Source organism: Phaseolus vulgaris, chromosome 2, assembly GCF_000499845.2.
Source record: "Phaseolus vulgaris cultivar G19833 chromosome 2, P. vulgaris v2.0, whole genome shotgun sequence".
Taxonomy (NCBI): Eukaryota; Viridiplantae; Streptophyta; class Magnoliopsida; order Fabales; family Fabaceae; genus Phaseolus; species Phaseolus vulgaris.
The window spans coordinates 44339152-44355742 of record NC_023758.2 but is presented as its reverse complement, the minus strand read 5'-3'; the positions used below and the strand labels follow the sequence as shown (position 1 = coordinate 44355742).

At 33.6% G+C, this 16591-nt stretch overlaps 4 protein-coding genes across 6 annotated transcripts; all 4 read left to right on the top strand.

Annotated features, from left to right (window-relative positions):
• Positions 1-750: 750 nt before the first annotated feature.
• On the top strand, positions 751-1914 carry LOC137812488 (NAC domain-containing protein 104-like). The gene is made up of 3 exons (XM_068614478.1): positions 751-1063; positions 1238-1497; positions 1582-1914. Exons 1-3 carry the CDS (start codon positions 901-903, stop codon positions 1759-1761), a joined length of 603 nt encoding a protein of 200 aa, XP_068470579.1. The 5' UTR covers positions 751-900; the 3' UTR covers positions 1762-1914.
• A 3137-nt stretch (positions 1915-5051) lies between these two features.
• Positions 5052-12712, top strand: LOC137812486 (extensin-like). Of its 3 annotated transcripts, XM_068614477.1 has the most exons (5): positions 5052-5136; positions 7389-7487; positions 8466-8680; positions 10628-12335; positions 12431-12712. In XM_068614477.1, exons 4-5 carry the CDS (start codon positions 11010-11012, stop codon positions 12515-12517), a joined length of 1413 nt encoding a protein of 470 aa, XP_068470578.1. In that variant the 5' UTR covers positions 5052-5136; positions 7389-7487; positions 8466-8680; positions 10628-11009; the 3' UTR covers positions 12518-12712. The 3 variants fall into 3 exon arrangements, with proteins under 3 accessions (XP_068470578.1, XP_068470577.1, XP_068470576.1); XM_068614476.1 differs by having other exon boundaries at positions 7389-8680; XM_068614475.1 differs by having other exon boundaries at positions 5057-5136; positions 6797-8680.
• LOC137809527 (uncharacterized) lies at positions 5425-5898 on the top strand. The gene has a single exon (XM_068610635.1). The coding sequence runs from the start codon at positions 5425-5427 to the stop codon at positions 5896-5898; it is 474 nt and encodes a 157-aa protein (XP_068466736.1).
• A 1083-nt stretch (positions 12713-13795) lies between the features above and the next one.
• Positions 13796-16099, top strand: LOC137809526 (cation/H(+) antiporter 15-like). Its single transcript, XM_068610634.1, has 2 exons — positions 13796-14704; positions 14765-16099. Exons 1-2 carry the CDS (start codon positions 13796-13798, stop codon positions 15980-15982), a joined length of 2127 nt encoding a protein of 708 aa, XP_068466735.1. The 3' UTR covers positions 15983-16099.
• The last annotated feature ends 492 nt before the right edge of the window (positions 16100-16591 follow it).

The following is a 16591-nucleotide window of genomic DNA, read 5'->3' as shown; positions in this document are numbered from 1 at the left end:
GTTTTTATTATTTTATTAGATGATTTGATGGTTTAGACATGTGAGAAGATGGTTTAGTTTGCCTTGAAAAAAAAAATAATTTAAGAAAAATTAATTACTCTCGAACTGATTAGCATTAATCAATTTAAATATCTTCACTAGAATGGACCCAACCCACTCGTGTCCATTTTGTTTGTGCAGTAAATAGCATCTAGTTTTTTATGGAGGTTAAATTTAAAAATTACTTTTACCATATGGTTTCAAGTAAACAAGTCAAAAAGTAAAGCCGAAATTATATGCATTTCACACTCCAACTTTGACTCGTCCCACTATTTGTTAGGAATATCCACTTTTCAAATTATACTTCCTTTTTCATTTTACTTTCAGACTAATTTAAATCTTGGAACATCTTTCTAGATACACTAATTCTTATCACATAATCATCTTCTCATAGATGGAAGTACCACTACCAAAACTCTAGATTCAAATCAAAATATGAAAACATGATTAATTATATTTTATTTATATATTTGGTTTTTATTTAATATTTTTTTACAGTGAAAATGAAGATATTAGAATAATAGATTATGGTAGCAAGTGGGGGAAACTAGAATTGACAGTTAAAAGAAAGGAGGAAACATGAATGATGCAGATAAGGCAGGTGTTAATATTCCCCTAGTGCTTATCCTTGCTAACTCAAATAATTATGCACAATAATTTGATGTTAAATTATCACTCACAACACAACACAACAACTAAACATATTTTTTCTTGATCCTACTTAGTTTCTTTGACGCAACGCCGACTTTTCTTGCAAATTCTCTTCCTGAATTATAATCTCTTTCTTACTTTAGTTAAGAATATATAGTTTCAGAAACTTGACCTAAGTGTTAAAGTCTTCACATAAACTACACTAAGCAAATGATGGCTTCTGGAACTCTCAACCTTCCTCCTGGCTTTTCCTTCTCTCCAACTGATGAACAACTTCTCCTTCATTTTCTTTATCCCAAGACCTCTCTACCATCTCATCCCACCATCATTCCAGACCTTGACCTCTCTCTGCATGATCCATGGCACCTAAATGGTATATATCTCTCTACTTTCATCATCTGTAACTTGTATGCATGCATGTATGGATCCAACATGTGTCACTTCTGCTCAACTTTTCATATACAACTTGTTCTTTTTATTAGAAAACAAAAACAAAACTACATGACCCAAAAGAAAATAAAAAATCATACATGTTTTGTATGTTTAGGTAAAGCGTTGTCAAGTGGAAATCAGCACTATTTCTTCAGCAGAGCGAAGGAAAACAGATCCACAGAAAATGGGTATTGGAAGGAAATAGGAGTGACTGAAGCAGTGGTATCTGCATCTGAAAAAGTGGGGATGAAGAAGTACCTTGTGTTCAACCTTGGTGAAGCTCCACAAGGCACTGAAACCAGTTGGGTCATGCAAGAGTTTCATATTTGCTCATCAAGTTTTACCACTGCAAGTACTCGCGGAAGAAGAAAATCTGTAAGTCATTAATTATTAATCCATAATAATCATCACCTATTCATTAATTTTGCTAGTTAGTTTTTCTGATACTGTGGAATACAGGATCAATGTAGGAGCAAATGGGTTCTGTGCAAAGCCTATGAGAAGAAAAGTTCTGAATCTGAAGAAGGTGTAAATTGCTACAACGATGAGAATGACAGTGGAACTGAGCTTTCATGGCTAGATGAATTTTATATGTCATTAGATGATGATCTTGAAGAAGTTATGAGCCTTCCTAATTAGATTAAAGTATGAATAAGATATATTAGGATATTATTATAGAGAATTAGATGTATTTTGAATGGTAGATGGGTTTTTTGTTGTCACTTTTCAAACGTCCTTATGCATGAAAGAGAATATACTTTGCTTGTGAAATGCAGCTTACATAGTTTTCAATCTTTTTGTTCTGAAACTTGTTTTATATACGATTGCTTTCAACTTTCTTATACACACATACATATATGTTCACAGTTTATCCAGTTTGCAGAGAATCAGACCTATGTGGGCCACACCACTGACAACACTTTCTCTCCTTTTATCCCATAAACAATGGAATGGATTAATCCATCTCCTTATTCCACCTTATTCAAACAATTTTAATTACATCTCTTCATTCAAATAATTTTGACTCCATATTAAATTCAATGTGTAATTTTGTATCAAAATTTAACTAATTCAATATATAAAATTAATTAGATTAGATTACATCAATAGATATCTAAAAATTAAAATGGTATATCTCTTCCGGAAGTTTATGTTATTTTTTCTTAAAATATTACTTAAATATGATATTTTCATACTTAAATTTGTCTTTAATTCAAACTTTAAACTTATTATTTGAAATATATTAAAATGTTTCATGTTGATTCTCGTTTGAAAGTTATAATATTATAATACAATTCGTGTTATAAAAAAAATACTTCATTCAAATAATTTTTCTTACTATATATATCTTAGAGGTCTAAAGTTTAAACTAGAAAAAAAAACAATCTAACTTTATACTACACAAGCAAAACACATTTAACCCTTACCATATCATTCTTACCATATCATTTGAAACAAACATAAAAATTAAAATTAGATTTGATTTTAATTTAATATAAAATACAAACCAAATCAAACTAATATTTTATGATTCGGTTTTGATTAATTTTTCTGATTTTTGTTATTTTAAATTTTTGGTAAACATTTTTTTTCAAAAAAAAAAGTTAAACATTTCAAAAATGTGTCAAATGCAGAGACATGTGAATTTTATTTTATATAATTGTTGTCATGATTATAATTTATATTTTTTCTCAAATTCATAAATAAATTATATAATCTTTCAATTAAAAATTACAGTATCATGCTTTTGATAAATATGAATATATTGCAACTAAAATACAATTAAGTCATAAGATAATATTCCTTAATTACTATTATTGGTGTGATGTAATATGATTTTTTGGAATATTGTCTCATATTAACTCTAAAAGATTCCTTTTTTTTCATATGCAAATTGGAATCGCCTTATCAAAGGAAAATTGTTGGAGCAGTTCCTTCGACCAATTATGGTAGGTAAGTCCCTTTCAACATTGAAGATAATAAAGTTGATGGACCAGTTTGTGGTCATTTCTATACCATGAAATATTTTAATATATTTTTCTTAATGTTTCGATTTTTTTCTTATTTAAAAAAAAAATATTTTTCTGTTGTGTATCTTATGATTCTAGTTAGAATTTTTTTTTTAAAAATTATTCTATACTAAGGAAATTAAAAATTTCGTTTAACAATTTTTAGTGATTGCCTGATATTACAAATAAGCGTTAAACACAGCTAAATTTTAAAATTTGATTTAAAACCAATTAATGTTTTCAAAACATTGTGAACACTTCCCACAATCAAATAATTGGTATCTAATTAGTAACCAGAGTTTTTATTGGTAGTTAAAACCTTGGTTGTTAATTAGATATACCAATTTAAAAATCATCTAAAAATAATAAAAACTAATTTAAAAACCAATTTTTCTCTTAATTTTTAAAATAGTTTCTAATTTAATTATTATAACAACTAATTATTATTTTTTTATAAAATTAGTTTTTATTTCATATTTTTGTTGTAGTGAATAATTTATATTCATTTCCTGATTTACAGGCAAGAGTTGAGTACAATTAAATTTTAAAAACCGATTCAAAACAAGTTCAATGGTCAACACTTTTCAAAATCAATTTAGTTTTTTAACACTAATTATAGACCACTGCAAGAATTCATAGTCATTGCTTAATTTTACAAATAAGCATTCAACATAATTCAATTTTAAAAGTTTGTTTTATAGTGTTGTAATTGTGTCCTATAATGATTGATAATTTGACGATTAACACGAACAATAGATTATAATTAATGTATAATATATTTGCTTCTTCGTGAAGAGTTAAACACGAGTTCATTAGTAGAGTCAATGAATTTGTTTAAAAGACAATGAAAGAATTTTTAAATGGAAGGATATGAGTAACTATGAGAAGATTCTTAAACCACCAATTATGACATTTACTTCGATTTGGATTTAAACAAAACTATATGATATGAACATAAAGATGAATGTTCAAATGTAGAGAACATATAGTTAATTAATTTGTTTCTGCATGATTAAAATGTATGATGCATTCATGCAAATGTCTTATATAATGCGTCTCTTAATGCTAATTTAGGGAATAACATTTTTACTAAGAAAAAACTCCTAGAAGGAATAAGAGATTTATAAAAAAAACTAAATTAGATCATTTTCCTTATTATTTATTTATCAGAGATCAAAATTACCAAAAGTAACTAATCTGAAACTTGTTTGAATATGAAGAACTTCATAATTAAATTAAAATATTCATATTTTGAGATTTTCTACTTTGGAAATACAACTTGTTACACTCAATGTCTTGCACACAAATTTTCTCTCTCTTTATAATGTGTTCAATAGTGTAATGAATAATAATAGTAAAATAAAAAAAGATAAAAGTACAAGGATAAACATCAGTGAATTTTATATATGTTGAAACTTGAAGTTACTTAATAAAAAAATAAATAAACTAATACCAAACTATATTAAAAACAAAAGATGCACAGTTAATTCATAAACATATTACCAATTAAAAAAAAGGAAAAAATAGATATGTTTCAAGCCTAGCAAAATATGCATTATTAATAAAAAAAAGTATATATAAAATAAAGAATCATTATTTTGATATATATATATATATATAAGATGGAAAACAAAATATAAATAACAAAAAACATAAGCAGCAACAAAATATACACGCAAGAAAAAGGTATTGAAATAATAAAAATATAAAAAACAGTAGATATTTTTTTTTATCCGCAATAAAAAAACGATTAAAAATGTTTAATATTAATGATTAGATTGTGTTTTTACAAATAACAAAATAAATAAAATGAGTTATATTTATCAAAAATAAAAGAATTACATAAAACAAGAATAATAATTTTATTAATAATTATAGATATATAAACATTTTCCAAATATTTATTATTTATTTATCTGTGAACATAAGAACATTGAAACATAAACGAACCCCTAGCGTAGCCGCAGCACTGCATCATCATCCGGTGCCGGAAAATTCTCCCATCGTATGTCCTTCCATCTTCCATTTCTCTCATATTTTTCTAATTTTTATTATATTTAATTTAATATATTTAATTATTAATGCTTTCCACCGCTCGTCATTACCAATCATGTTCTTCATCTCAACACAAAACTTGAACTGTTCTGATCTAGGACTAAATTCCGTTATATAAGTTTTTTGTTAGTTCTGAAACAATGTTTTCACTTTTCGTTTGTTGTTTCACATGATTCGGGTTTCGATTTGAGTTTGCATTTGTACTTAGTGAAAATTTGGTGTGGTGAAGGGAAAAGCAATGTCTCACCATGCGGCAAGGTGTGCCATAAGGTTTGTGAACCTGACGCGTGCTCTCTCCACGGAGGCGCGTGGGCAGAAGGTGGAGCGTATTGCCAACGAGCTTCTCCATCTTAACAGGTTTGACAGGCACGACTTCACTGTCCTCTGGCGGCTCAAGATGGGTCTCCATCGCTATGGCGCTCCGGTGGCTGGTGTTGTCGCACCATCCGTGGCGGCTGCCGGGTCTCCTGGGTCGGAGGACAGTGCTGCGGCGGAGAAGACAGTGTTTGATATGAAGTTGGAAAAGTATGATGCTGCTGCCAAGATCAAGATCATTAAGGAAGTGAGGTCCTTCACTGACTTGGGGTTAAAGGAAGCCAAGGACTTGGTGGAAAAGGTTCCCTGTGTATTAAAGAAGGGGCTCACCAAGGAGGAGGCTTATCCCATTGTGGAGAAGCTCAAGGAGTTGGGTGCTGCTATTGTGTTGGAGTGATTATGCAATTCCGTTGCAGTGTTCTACATTTTTTGTTAGCTGAAGAACCATTGAAACCTGCTTACGAGTATAAATGATGAGTTATATGTTTTAGTTTATTTTATGTGGCATTAACGATTGAAGTTTGACAGTGGTAACCACCTTTAAAGGGCTGAAGTTATGTTTTATCTTTGGAGAAGTGTGTGTGGTCTTTTATTGCTGGAATGGTTAATGATTGGTGAATATGCTACGGAGGGCTTGGACACTGGGTGAATTAAGTGCTTTGGTACGAGAAAAGTGGCCAAATTTCACATTGTGGGATGGTGTTTATCTGATATTTGAAGAAGATACGCCATAGGGATGGCTCTTCAGATTTTGGTGACCCTTCTAGCTGAAATTCAGAAGTTTGATCACTTTCATATGTTGTAGAAAGCATTTTGTTTATTTGATTAAGAAAAAAGAAAACTTAAAGATATTAATGATCTAAACATGATACATGTTTTAAAATAACTGTTTATAATCCCTATACAGCACACAAACTTCAGGTCGCTTCAAATCAGGAATAAATGGGATAATTCCCAATCTTATTTTCTTGCTTTCCCAATTCCAATCCAACTTTTTCCTTAATTTCTTAACGACTCTGTTGTTGATATAATAATTTTTTACGGCTAATTATGTGTTTTGCTGTTATCTGCTTTTCACTTGTATTGAGAAGACAAGGAACATAAAATTGAATATGTTTGCACGTGTAGTGATATTCTTCTGTTGCAGATGGGATTATGTAAATCTGAATTCTTATAGTCATTTGTTTTGTAAATCTCGCTGGGTCAAGCATTAATTTCCTAGGCATTGATATTTATGCATGTGATATACGGTAGTCTTGCTTCTAATGTTTTCCATGAAAAGCTATATGTTTCAGGTTGCTGAACTATCACTTTTATCACAAGTGGGAGGAAAATAAGTCTATTGGAGATAAATGTGAATTCATTTGATAGGCTCTATTTACAAGTCCATAAGAGGAATGGAAAAAGATAAGAAGGGGAAATGGAGGAAATAAATGGGCTGCTGGACTCTCAAAGTTCTTGGGTATATGCAAGTGGAGGAGAGGCATGTGGCAGCAGAATAAGTGATAAGGGAGGAGAGACAGCTGAGATAACCGAATGAACATGTGATCTAGGTAAATTGGTGGAAGGGATTAAAAAAATCAGGCTGGAAAAGATTAGAAGGAGGTGAGGGATAACTGAAAGTAGGGGGAGTAGAATTATCTATTGGTGATTGGTTTGGGTTTAGAGTTGAGAAGTTGCTTAGAATTGTTAAATTTATCTGTTTCAATCATTTTACAAGGAGCATAGCTCCATTAAACTGTTATTCAATTCTTTCATAGGTACTGATATTACCATGTAAAGAGGACTCGTTCTCTGTACTGTACGGAGAAGTTACCAATACATATTTCTCACTTTTTTCTTTTTTTTTATTCTGCCTTTTGTCAATTTCGTATGAAACTCCTCAAGGGAGCTAATGGTACAGCTCGAATGGAAGCAGCGGAAAGATTAAAAGATCTGTTATCAGTTCTTCAAAGAAAGACTCAAGAACTTCTAAGGAACTTGCAGGTATTTGTGGTCACATCTTTGTTTCAGACATTTTTTAATATTAGGATCGCTAGTAGCATTGTGCTGTTCACAAAATTGGTTATAGTTGTGGCTATATCTTTCTCTCAGAAAAAAGTTAGTTTTATGTAATTGTTTGCGATACCTATATTGGGTGTGGGTGGGGGAGGTGGGTACTTTCATCTTCTTTTCTCTTTTAACTTTATATCAGTGAAACTATGCTGACAATCCTCTTCAAGACACATAGAACAGTATCTAAATGATGTCTTTGGCTTTGCATTGTGGCGGGCTAGTGCAATCATATTTTAATATCACATGTACATCACATTGCATGTTAGTTCTCTAGAAATTCTGATTCTACATTCGTTAAAATGTGGATGAGAATGTTACCCTTTTCCCACTTCAATCTTCGTCAAGTTCAAACTTGGTTCAGTCTACCCATTCTTTTTCGTCATAAACCTTTGCCTTTTTCTATCTTCTCGGAGCAATTATTCTGGTCATGTTTGTAGCTTGAGCCATGTTAACACATTGCGATTGCCGTACTTGGAGCATTGTGTTCATACTTATATGTTGACATGATGCAGCAGAAGGAAAAAAGGATCCTTGTCTAATTTTCTGAGTGCCAAACCAGGTTGTTTACTCCAGAATTTGGTACTGTTTTCTAGGATCATTTTGTGAAAAAAATCTTGCTCCGATTCATGGCCTAGAGGGGTGATGGTTTATTTTGAGAGTTCACGTTCATCAAGATTATGGTTTTCATTTTGGATGTTTATTTTTTAATCGTGATTTCAGACTATGAAGTCAAATTTGCTGGTCTTAGCTATAAGTCAATTTTCTTTTTTATATTGTGAACCTTACAGCTAGGGATGTAAATGAGTAATCAAGCCATCGTATTTGTGCTTTTTGATAAATGGCCATCTTGCTTTCTGGTGTTTACCATTTTTAGCTATGTGCTTAGGTTGCTGCTCTATATAACTGTAGGACTGTAGGAGGAAAAAAAATCTATTTGATAGAAATGTTAATTCAGACCTTCAAAGAAGAACCCAAGAACTTGAATGTAGTTGTGGATCACATATTTGCTTCAGACATTTTGATTATTAAGATGCTACTAGTGTAGTGCTACATCCCAAGAATTGAGATATGCGACGTGGGACCTTTCGAACACTCCATGCGAACACAGATGTCTGTGATAACAGGTGCGTCTACAAGAATAACTGATTTACCAAGATGGATTATAGGTTTTGATGCCATACTAGATATTGTCTTATAACCATGTGACATATATGAGGTTGGCAAACAAAAATACGAGTTGACCCTAGATTTGAGGCAAACAATGTGAGATCAAGAGATATTGCTATGATAAGAAAGTTTTTGTTTGCAATAATTTTCTTTTACTTGGAGGAGGGGTGCACACTTTCATATTCTTTCTCCCTTTATCTTTGTTTTTTAATTTCTCTAATAATATCTCAGTGAAATTATGCCAACAATTCCTTTCTAGGCATATAAGATAGGTGATGCTTATTTTCAAATTGTTTGTGAGAAGTTTTAGAAAATTGTAAAATTTGCAGATTGGGACTTATGAAATTCATGTGGTGACATGTATATACGGTGTAATTATTTTCTCTTGCATGAAATTTATATATACATGTATTTTTTAGGAAAAAAATTGAAAAATGTTTGAGAAGAGTCCATATGCCCGACGATGGAAAAAAAAAATAAGATTATTAAAAATGTTGTAGGACTTGTTAAAGAAGAAAAAAAAGGCTTCTAGAATTACATCTAATTTATCACACTTAAATGTCTAGTTTTCATTTACATTGTAGATATTCCTCACCTCAACATTTATAGTATTTATGGAATGGTCTTTCTAAATTTTTGGAAAATTGATGCTGATGGTTTGTAATAAACACCCAACAAACTTAAGTCACTGCCATTTTTTTTAACATGTTAATTTCCTTTTCTTTTCATCATGTTTTTAGCCCTTTTTAACACGCATTTCCTTCTTACTAAAATAAACATAGAAAAAAGGAATTAATGTGTTTTTACGTAATGGAATATCCCATTGCTGTTCGTAATTTTTTTAATAAATTCCAAGATAAGCAGACACTACATGAAACACATAATAAAATATTGTTTACTAATTTAAATTAAACTAAAACTATAACAAAAGAAAATACATAATAAAATATTTTTTATTAACTTCAATTAAACCAACACTAATAAAAGAAAATAGTAAAATACATTTCATTATCACTGGTTAGAACAACGTTATATTAAATATAAATATGAAAATACAGCCCTTTAGCGTCAATGCAGTTTTTAATAAATAATTAGTTTATACTTTTATTAGTATGGGACTAATTTAAATTTATTAGCTTTCTATTAGACAAAAGCATGAACCAGAATTAACAAGAGCTTAGCTTTTTCACCACTTCCTCTAACGAAAACAAAACTTTGCAACTCATATGAGTTATATTTATGATTCAAATCCTGTCCTGTTAGTATAAAAGACAACAATTGACTATTATTTGTGATAATTAATTTTGATAATATAGAGTGATGATATATTGAAAATTTATTCATGCATTTAAATATACAGTCACATGACAATTTAATTTAACTCATCAGTCATTCATTCATATTTTATATTATTTTAATTTTAATGTAAATGGTTGTATTAGCTGTTAAATTATTGTTTTTCATATTTGTAAGGAAAATGATCTCTCGGCACGCAAATAACAATTTATAACCTGTTTTTAAGAATTATATGGTAATTAAATAAATAAATATTTATAACTGTGAAGAAAAAAAGAGATAAAATGGTGCAGTTAACTAATATGTTAGGAGGTGGAAAAACACATTTTGCTCGGTTTCTAATTGCTCAAGAAAAGAAAAAAAGTGAAAATTAAAAATTTCAGTGAAAATAACAAAATGAAATTAAAAAACAGAATCATTTGTACTTATAACTAAAAAATTATCGAAACAATTATGCAGCAAGAGTATGAAACATGTAGTTCTAGAATATGAAACTCGGTGACCCCACATCCTTTATGATATGGTTTTTTATTTCTTTATGAATTGTGAGTAGTATAATCTCCATCATCTTGTTGATTTTGTTTCTTTTTCATTCTTTTGGAGCAAAGCTAGTGGCTTAACTTTTGAGATTTCCTGTGGGAAAGAGAAAACATCTTAATCACATTGGTATGTTGGTTCATCAGATATTAACAGAAGGCAATGACCCCTACGAACTTTGGTCATGTGTATGGCAATTATAATAGGTAAACTTGTATTCTCATAGCATGCAGTTAAATCCAAAGAGACAGTTTTGGTTGCGTAGGTCCCTTATTACAACAGATCCTATGTTTTTTCTGTTGTTTGCATTAATGTTGTAATCACACGAAGGCTACATCTCCTCTTACATGGTTACTTTGTCATCTACATCTCAACCTTCTAATCCTATCACAGCCATAATCCACAGGCCATAAATATCAACCTAATTTTCCCTACCAAATCACTTCCAAAACAATGGCTGCAGTGTTCTGGGCGTTGGCTTTAGCTAGTCTTACCTACTCCCTAGCCACAATATATGCCCAAACACCAACAGGTACCCCCTTGCAACCTTCAATATTACCAACCACAAACCCAAATGCTGCCTCTACGCTGCCAAATAAAACTCCAACTGCACCATCAGTAGCCAAACAACAAGAAGCATCTTCTCCCACTTCAACTAGCAAGCCAACACCAGCAACCACATCTTCACCCTCCAAATTGCCAAATGCAGCTTCACCCAGTTCTGCAACAAAGCCTCCCATTGTCATAGCAACCCCTCTTCCCTCAAGGAAACCACCAGTAGCAACCTCTCCCACTTCTGGTAAATCACCAGTTCCAAAGGTTGCATCTTCAACAACATCTGCACCTGTGAAATCACCACTTCCCAAAGCTGCATCTCCAACATCATTTGCTACTCCTGTGAAGTCTCCAGTTCCAAAGGTTTCATCTCCAACATCATCTCCAAAATCGGCTGTTCCTGTGAAATCACCAGTTCCCAAAGCTACATCTCCAACATCATCTACTCCTGTGAAATCTCCGGTTCCCAAAGTCACGTCTCCAACATCTGCTCCTGTAAAATCACCAGTTCCAAAAGCTACATCTCCAACATCTGCTCCTGTGAAATCACCAATTCCAAAAGCTACTTCTCCAGCATCTGCTCCTGTGAAATTACCAGATCCCAAGCCTTTACCACCAATCTCCTCTCCAGTGAAGCCGCCAGTTCCCAAAACTACACCTCCAAAAGTAGCTCCACTAAAACCTCCCGTTCCCAAATCAACACCTCCAAAAATAGCACCTGTGAAACCACCTGTTCCCAAGATTACACCAGCATTAAGTCCGAAATCCCCATCCCCCAAAATCCGATCACCCCAACCACCCAAAAAAGCACCTATTTCACCACCACCACTGTCATTAACACCCACCGATTCACCACCAAAAGTATCTCCAACACCAGCCGAAGCACCAACAGCGCCAGCACCAGCCAAAAAGGCACCAGCCCCAGCACCTGCACACAAAAAGAAAGCGCCAAAACCATCACCCGTTCCTTCACCCCTAAGTAACACGCCAACACCTGCACCAACGCCTTCGATTGAAACACCAACACCAGCACCCGAAGATGACACGCCAGAACCTCCTCCCCACAGACACAGGAGAAGAAGACACAAGCACAAGAGACACCAGTCGCAGTCTCTGGCTCCAGCACCAACCATTATACGGAGGAGTCCCCCAGCCCCACTTGTTGAAGATATCACCACAACCCAGTCAGAAGAGACGCCTGCACCAGCACCAAATCCCAATGTGGTAATATAAACTATCTTTCAACGCTCAAATTTGAATTACAGTAAACAGTTTTAATCATGCCTCATGCATCTCATGCTTTTCATTTTTGTTTACAGAATGGTGTGCAAGCATACAATAGGCAAGGGAATACATGGCCAAGTGCTGGACTCGCCATTGCCATTTTGTTATCTCTCATCACATGACACTTTCAAACTCTCATATATCAAGATCATGGATTCTAAGCAGTGGTGTGGTTCGCAGAACATATAAAATCAGTTAAATGTATAAAACTGAATTAAGAAATATTATACCTTATTTTTTTTACACTGTTCTTTCTTTGTTTAATTGTATTCCTTGCTAAGATGTATAAATATGCTCTTTCTCTTTTTTTACTATCATCTAAGTCCTTTGATTCATAGATTAACAACATAAAAATTTTAATTACTTGACAACACTAACGAATACGTATATAAACAAAATGTTATATAGTTCTAACTATAATAAAAAAAAATATTACTAACAACATAAAATAAGTGATATATATTTAAATGAGATGAAGAAAAAATGTCAAAAATAAAAATAAAAAAAAATTAATAAAAAGATGTGATTATTTAATCTTATTTTTACTTCGGACGAGGTGTAAAAAAATAAATTTTAAAATAGAAATAGTGGATGACAAAATATAAGTGGATATTAATGTGATCACTGATCTTAAAACAGGGACCCCAACATAGCCATGAAAATTGAGTAGAGCTCCCACTTGAGTGGATAACCATCAAAACTTAACGATCCTGATTTCTCTCATTATTTCTAGGTTTCATCCAAAAAGAAAAAGAAGCAAAAGACCTCTCTCTCATTTTTCATCTTCCCTATTTTCTCACTTTGAATTTGTTCATCACCCAAACCACAGATTCTATTCCATTGAGTTTTTGCATGCAAATTAGGTCATGCATGCATGCATGCATATGCACAGTGAGAGTGACATAGTAAAAGTGAGGCAATGAAGCAAAGAAGGTAGATCGGTATATATATTGGGATTGAGTAGAATGAAAGAAGTTGCAGAGCCGTTTCATGTAAATGAAACGAAACAAATAGTATGCTATGCAGCCACGATGATAACATCAGAAGGGTTTTGGCAAAAGGAAAACCCTTTGAACTATGCTCTCCCTCTCTTTCTCTTGCAACTAATGTTAATTCTCGTTGTCACCCGTTTATTTATCTTCATACTCAAGCCCATTCGCCAGCCACGCGTTATTTCTGAACTCATGGTTGCTCCTTTACCATATAATGATAATAATTTTATTTCATTCTCTACCATGAATCCAATCATAGTTTTAAATCACAACTAATTAATGTTACGTTATTATTACATGCATGCATGTGTGTAGGGAGGCATAATACTGGGTCCTTCGGTGCTTGGGAAAAGCAAAGCATTTGCTGATGTAATTTTTCCTCCAAGAGGAAAGATCTTGATTGAAACAATGGCAAATGTTGGCATCGTGTATTTTATGTTTTTGGTGGGAGTGGGAATGGATGCAACATCGTTAAGACGCATAGGTAGTAAAGCAGTGGCCATAGCAGTTGTAGGCATGATCTTGCCTTTCACAATTGGAGCTCTCTTCTCTGTCTATTTGATCAAATTCGACGAACAATCAGAAAGAAGCGCCGCTAGCATCCTATTCATCGGTTCAATTCTTTCTGTGGCAGCGTTTCCTGTTCTTGCCAGAATCCTTGCCGAGCTCAAACTCATAAACTCTGACTTAGGAAAGATTGCTCTTTCATCTGCACTCGTCAATGATCTGATTTCATGTGTGCTCTTGGTTCTGTCTATTAATTTGGTAGAGCATAATAGTGAGGCTTCTTTGTCCCTCTTGTCGACTTTCTTGGCCAGTGGAGGGTTTGTTGTTTTTAATATTTTTGTTGTGAGACCTGGGATCTTGTGGATGATAAGGAAAACCCCGGAGGGTGAAGCATTCAGTGATCTCTTTATGTGCATAATATTATCAGGTGTGATGATCTCGGGTTTTATCACAGATTTTATTGGAACCCATGCAGTTTTTGGAGCCTTTGTATTTGGTTTGACTATCCCAAATGGACCTATAGGGCTCTCTATTGTGGAAAGGCTCGAGGACTTCATAACATTGCTTTTGCTCCCTCTGTTTTTCGCCTCTAATGGCCTTAAAACTGATCTTGGACTGCTCAAAGGGTTGTACACATGGTCAATTCTGATCATTCTTGTTATTTTGGCTTGCATTGGCAAAATCATTGGAACTATAGCTGCTGCATTCTATTATCAAATATCAGTTCGTGATGGAGCAGCCCTTGGCTTGCTCATGAACACAAAAGGCGTTATTGAAGTTATTGTGATTAGCGTTGGCAAGGATCAAAAGGTACTACCACTTGCACTACTGTTACCATTACATACATCATTGTTGCTGAATTGCTTACAGGTTTTGACCAGCGAATCGTTTGCAAGCTTGATGCTTTTAACCGTACTAATGACCGCAGTGATTGTACCTGGGATGTCATTTATATACAAACCAAGTAGAGGGATTATACCTTACAAAAGAAGAACCATTCAAATGTCATACAGAGAAACGGAGTTCAGAGTCCTAGTCTGTATCCACACCCCTCGAAATGTGCCAACAATGATTGGCCTCCTTGACGCCACTAGCCCTTCAAAGAACTCCCCAATATGCATTTACCTGCTCCATTTGACCGAACTCAGTGGCCATGCATCTGCATTACTCATTCTTCATAATCATACCAAGAAGCCTGATCAACCAGCCTGTAACAAGACTCTGGCTCAAACAGAACACATAGTGAATGCCTTTCAGAACTATGAGCAAGAAGCTTCCTACGTGTCAGTGCAGCCCTCAACAGTGATATCCCCTTACTCCACCATGCATGAGGACGTATGCAACTTGGCTCAGGAAAAGCGTGTGGCCTTCATAATCCTCCCTTTCCACAAACATCAAACGGTTGATGGTGAAATGGAGTCCACCAACATCTCATTCCGCACTGTGAACCTCAATGTTCTATGCAAAGCACCTTGCTCCGTTGGGATTCTAGTGGATAGGGGGTTGAGTGTGTTCACCCATCTGGCTCCAGATCAAAAGTCTCACAATGTGGCAGTGTTGTTCTTTGGAGGGCCTCATGATAGAGAAGCCTTGAGCTATGCATGGAGGATGTTAGAACGTCCGGGGATAAACCTTACTGTGATGCGTTTTGTTCATGCGGAAGAAGTTATGCATCATCATAGTGACCCCAACCCTCATGAATCTAAGCTACTAACAGTGGAAACGGATATGGAAACTGAGAAGAAACTTGATGAGAGGTTTATAAATTGGTTTAGAACAGAGCATGAGGATAATGACTCAGTTGTTTATGTGGAGAAAATGGTTAACAATGGGGAGCAGACAGTATCAGCAATAAGGTCAATGGATGATATTCATGACCTTTTCATAATTGGGAGAGGCCAAGGAAATAAATCACCACTCACAGCAGGACTCACTGATTGGAGTGAGTGTCATGAGTTAGGGGCAATTGGAGACTTATTGGCTTCATCAGATTTTGCAGCCACTGCTTCAGTGTTGATAGTGCAACAATATCTTGGGGAAGGAATGGAAGAAGATGGGCTGGAAACAGACCAGGAGGAACCATGCTGATCACAAATGAGCCATGCAAACTTGGAAGAGAAAGCTTCCACACACATTTTAGAATCCACTTACTATGGAATTGTATAGTCAAAATCCAAGGTAAGTGAGAGGTAGATATCCTTTATTTTTTCTTTCTCTTCCCTCTTCAACATGTGTAATTATTAATAGATACTTTTATTCTCAAAACATGTATATTAGAAAAAAAATTATTGAAAGATCAATTCCTTAAATGAATAATCTTTGCGATTAAATATGTTTTTTTAATGAAGAATTATGTTTCATCTCTCACAAAAGTGTAGTGCTTTCAAACCTTTCATTTTATAAATTCATATGAGACATTCTTGTCAATAAACATACTAACAAGTTTTTCATATGACAAATGAAGTTTCATTAACTATTTGTTCACATGATCATAACTCTTCATCTTCTTCAACCACTTTGTTCTCTCAACATCCTTTTTCCAATTTTCATTCACATCAAACATAAATTTTCTATGAAATTTCTCTTTGTTCAGCTTGAAGTTAGCATTTTCTTGGAAAGCAAACTATTTCCAAGACAAAATAACTTAGGATAATGGGATTACCTTATAAGTGAAGTTGAAATGTTAGCAACTGAAAT

Coding starts and splice junctions, on each gene's coding strand:
- LOC137812488 (XM_068614478.1), top strand. CDS start 901: ATGATGGCTTCTGGAACTCTCAACCTTCCTCCTGGCTTTTCCTTCTCT. Junction 1,064..1,237: donor TGATCCATGGCACCTAAATG/GTATATATCTCT, acceptor TTGTATGTTTAG/GTAAAGCGTTGTCAAGTGGA. Junction 1,498..1,581: donor CTCGCGGAAGAAGAAAATCT/GTAAGTCATTAA, acceptor TGTGGAATACAG/GATCAATGTAGGAGCAAATG.
- LOC137809527 (XM_068610635.1), top strand. CDS start 5,425: ATGTCTCACCATGCGGCAAGGTGTGCCATAAGGTTTGTGAACCTGACG.
- LOC137812486 (XM_068614477.1), top strand. CDS start 11,010: ATGGCTGCAGTGTTCTGGGCGTTGGCTTTAGCTAGTCTTACCTACTCC. Junction 12,336..12,430: donor CAGCACCAAATCCCAATGTG/GTAATATAAACT, acceptor TTTTGTTTACAG/AATGGTGTGCAAGCATACAA.
- LOC137809526 (XM_068610634.1), top strand. CDS start 13,796: ATGGCAAATGTTGGCATCGTGTATTTTATGTTTTTGGTGGGAGTGGGA. Junction 14,705..14,764: donor GCGTTGGCAAGGATCAAAAG/GTACTACCACTT, acceptor AATTGCTTACAG/GTTTTGACCAGCGAATCGTT.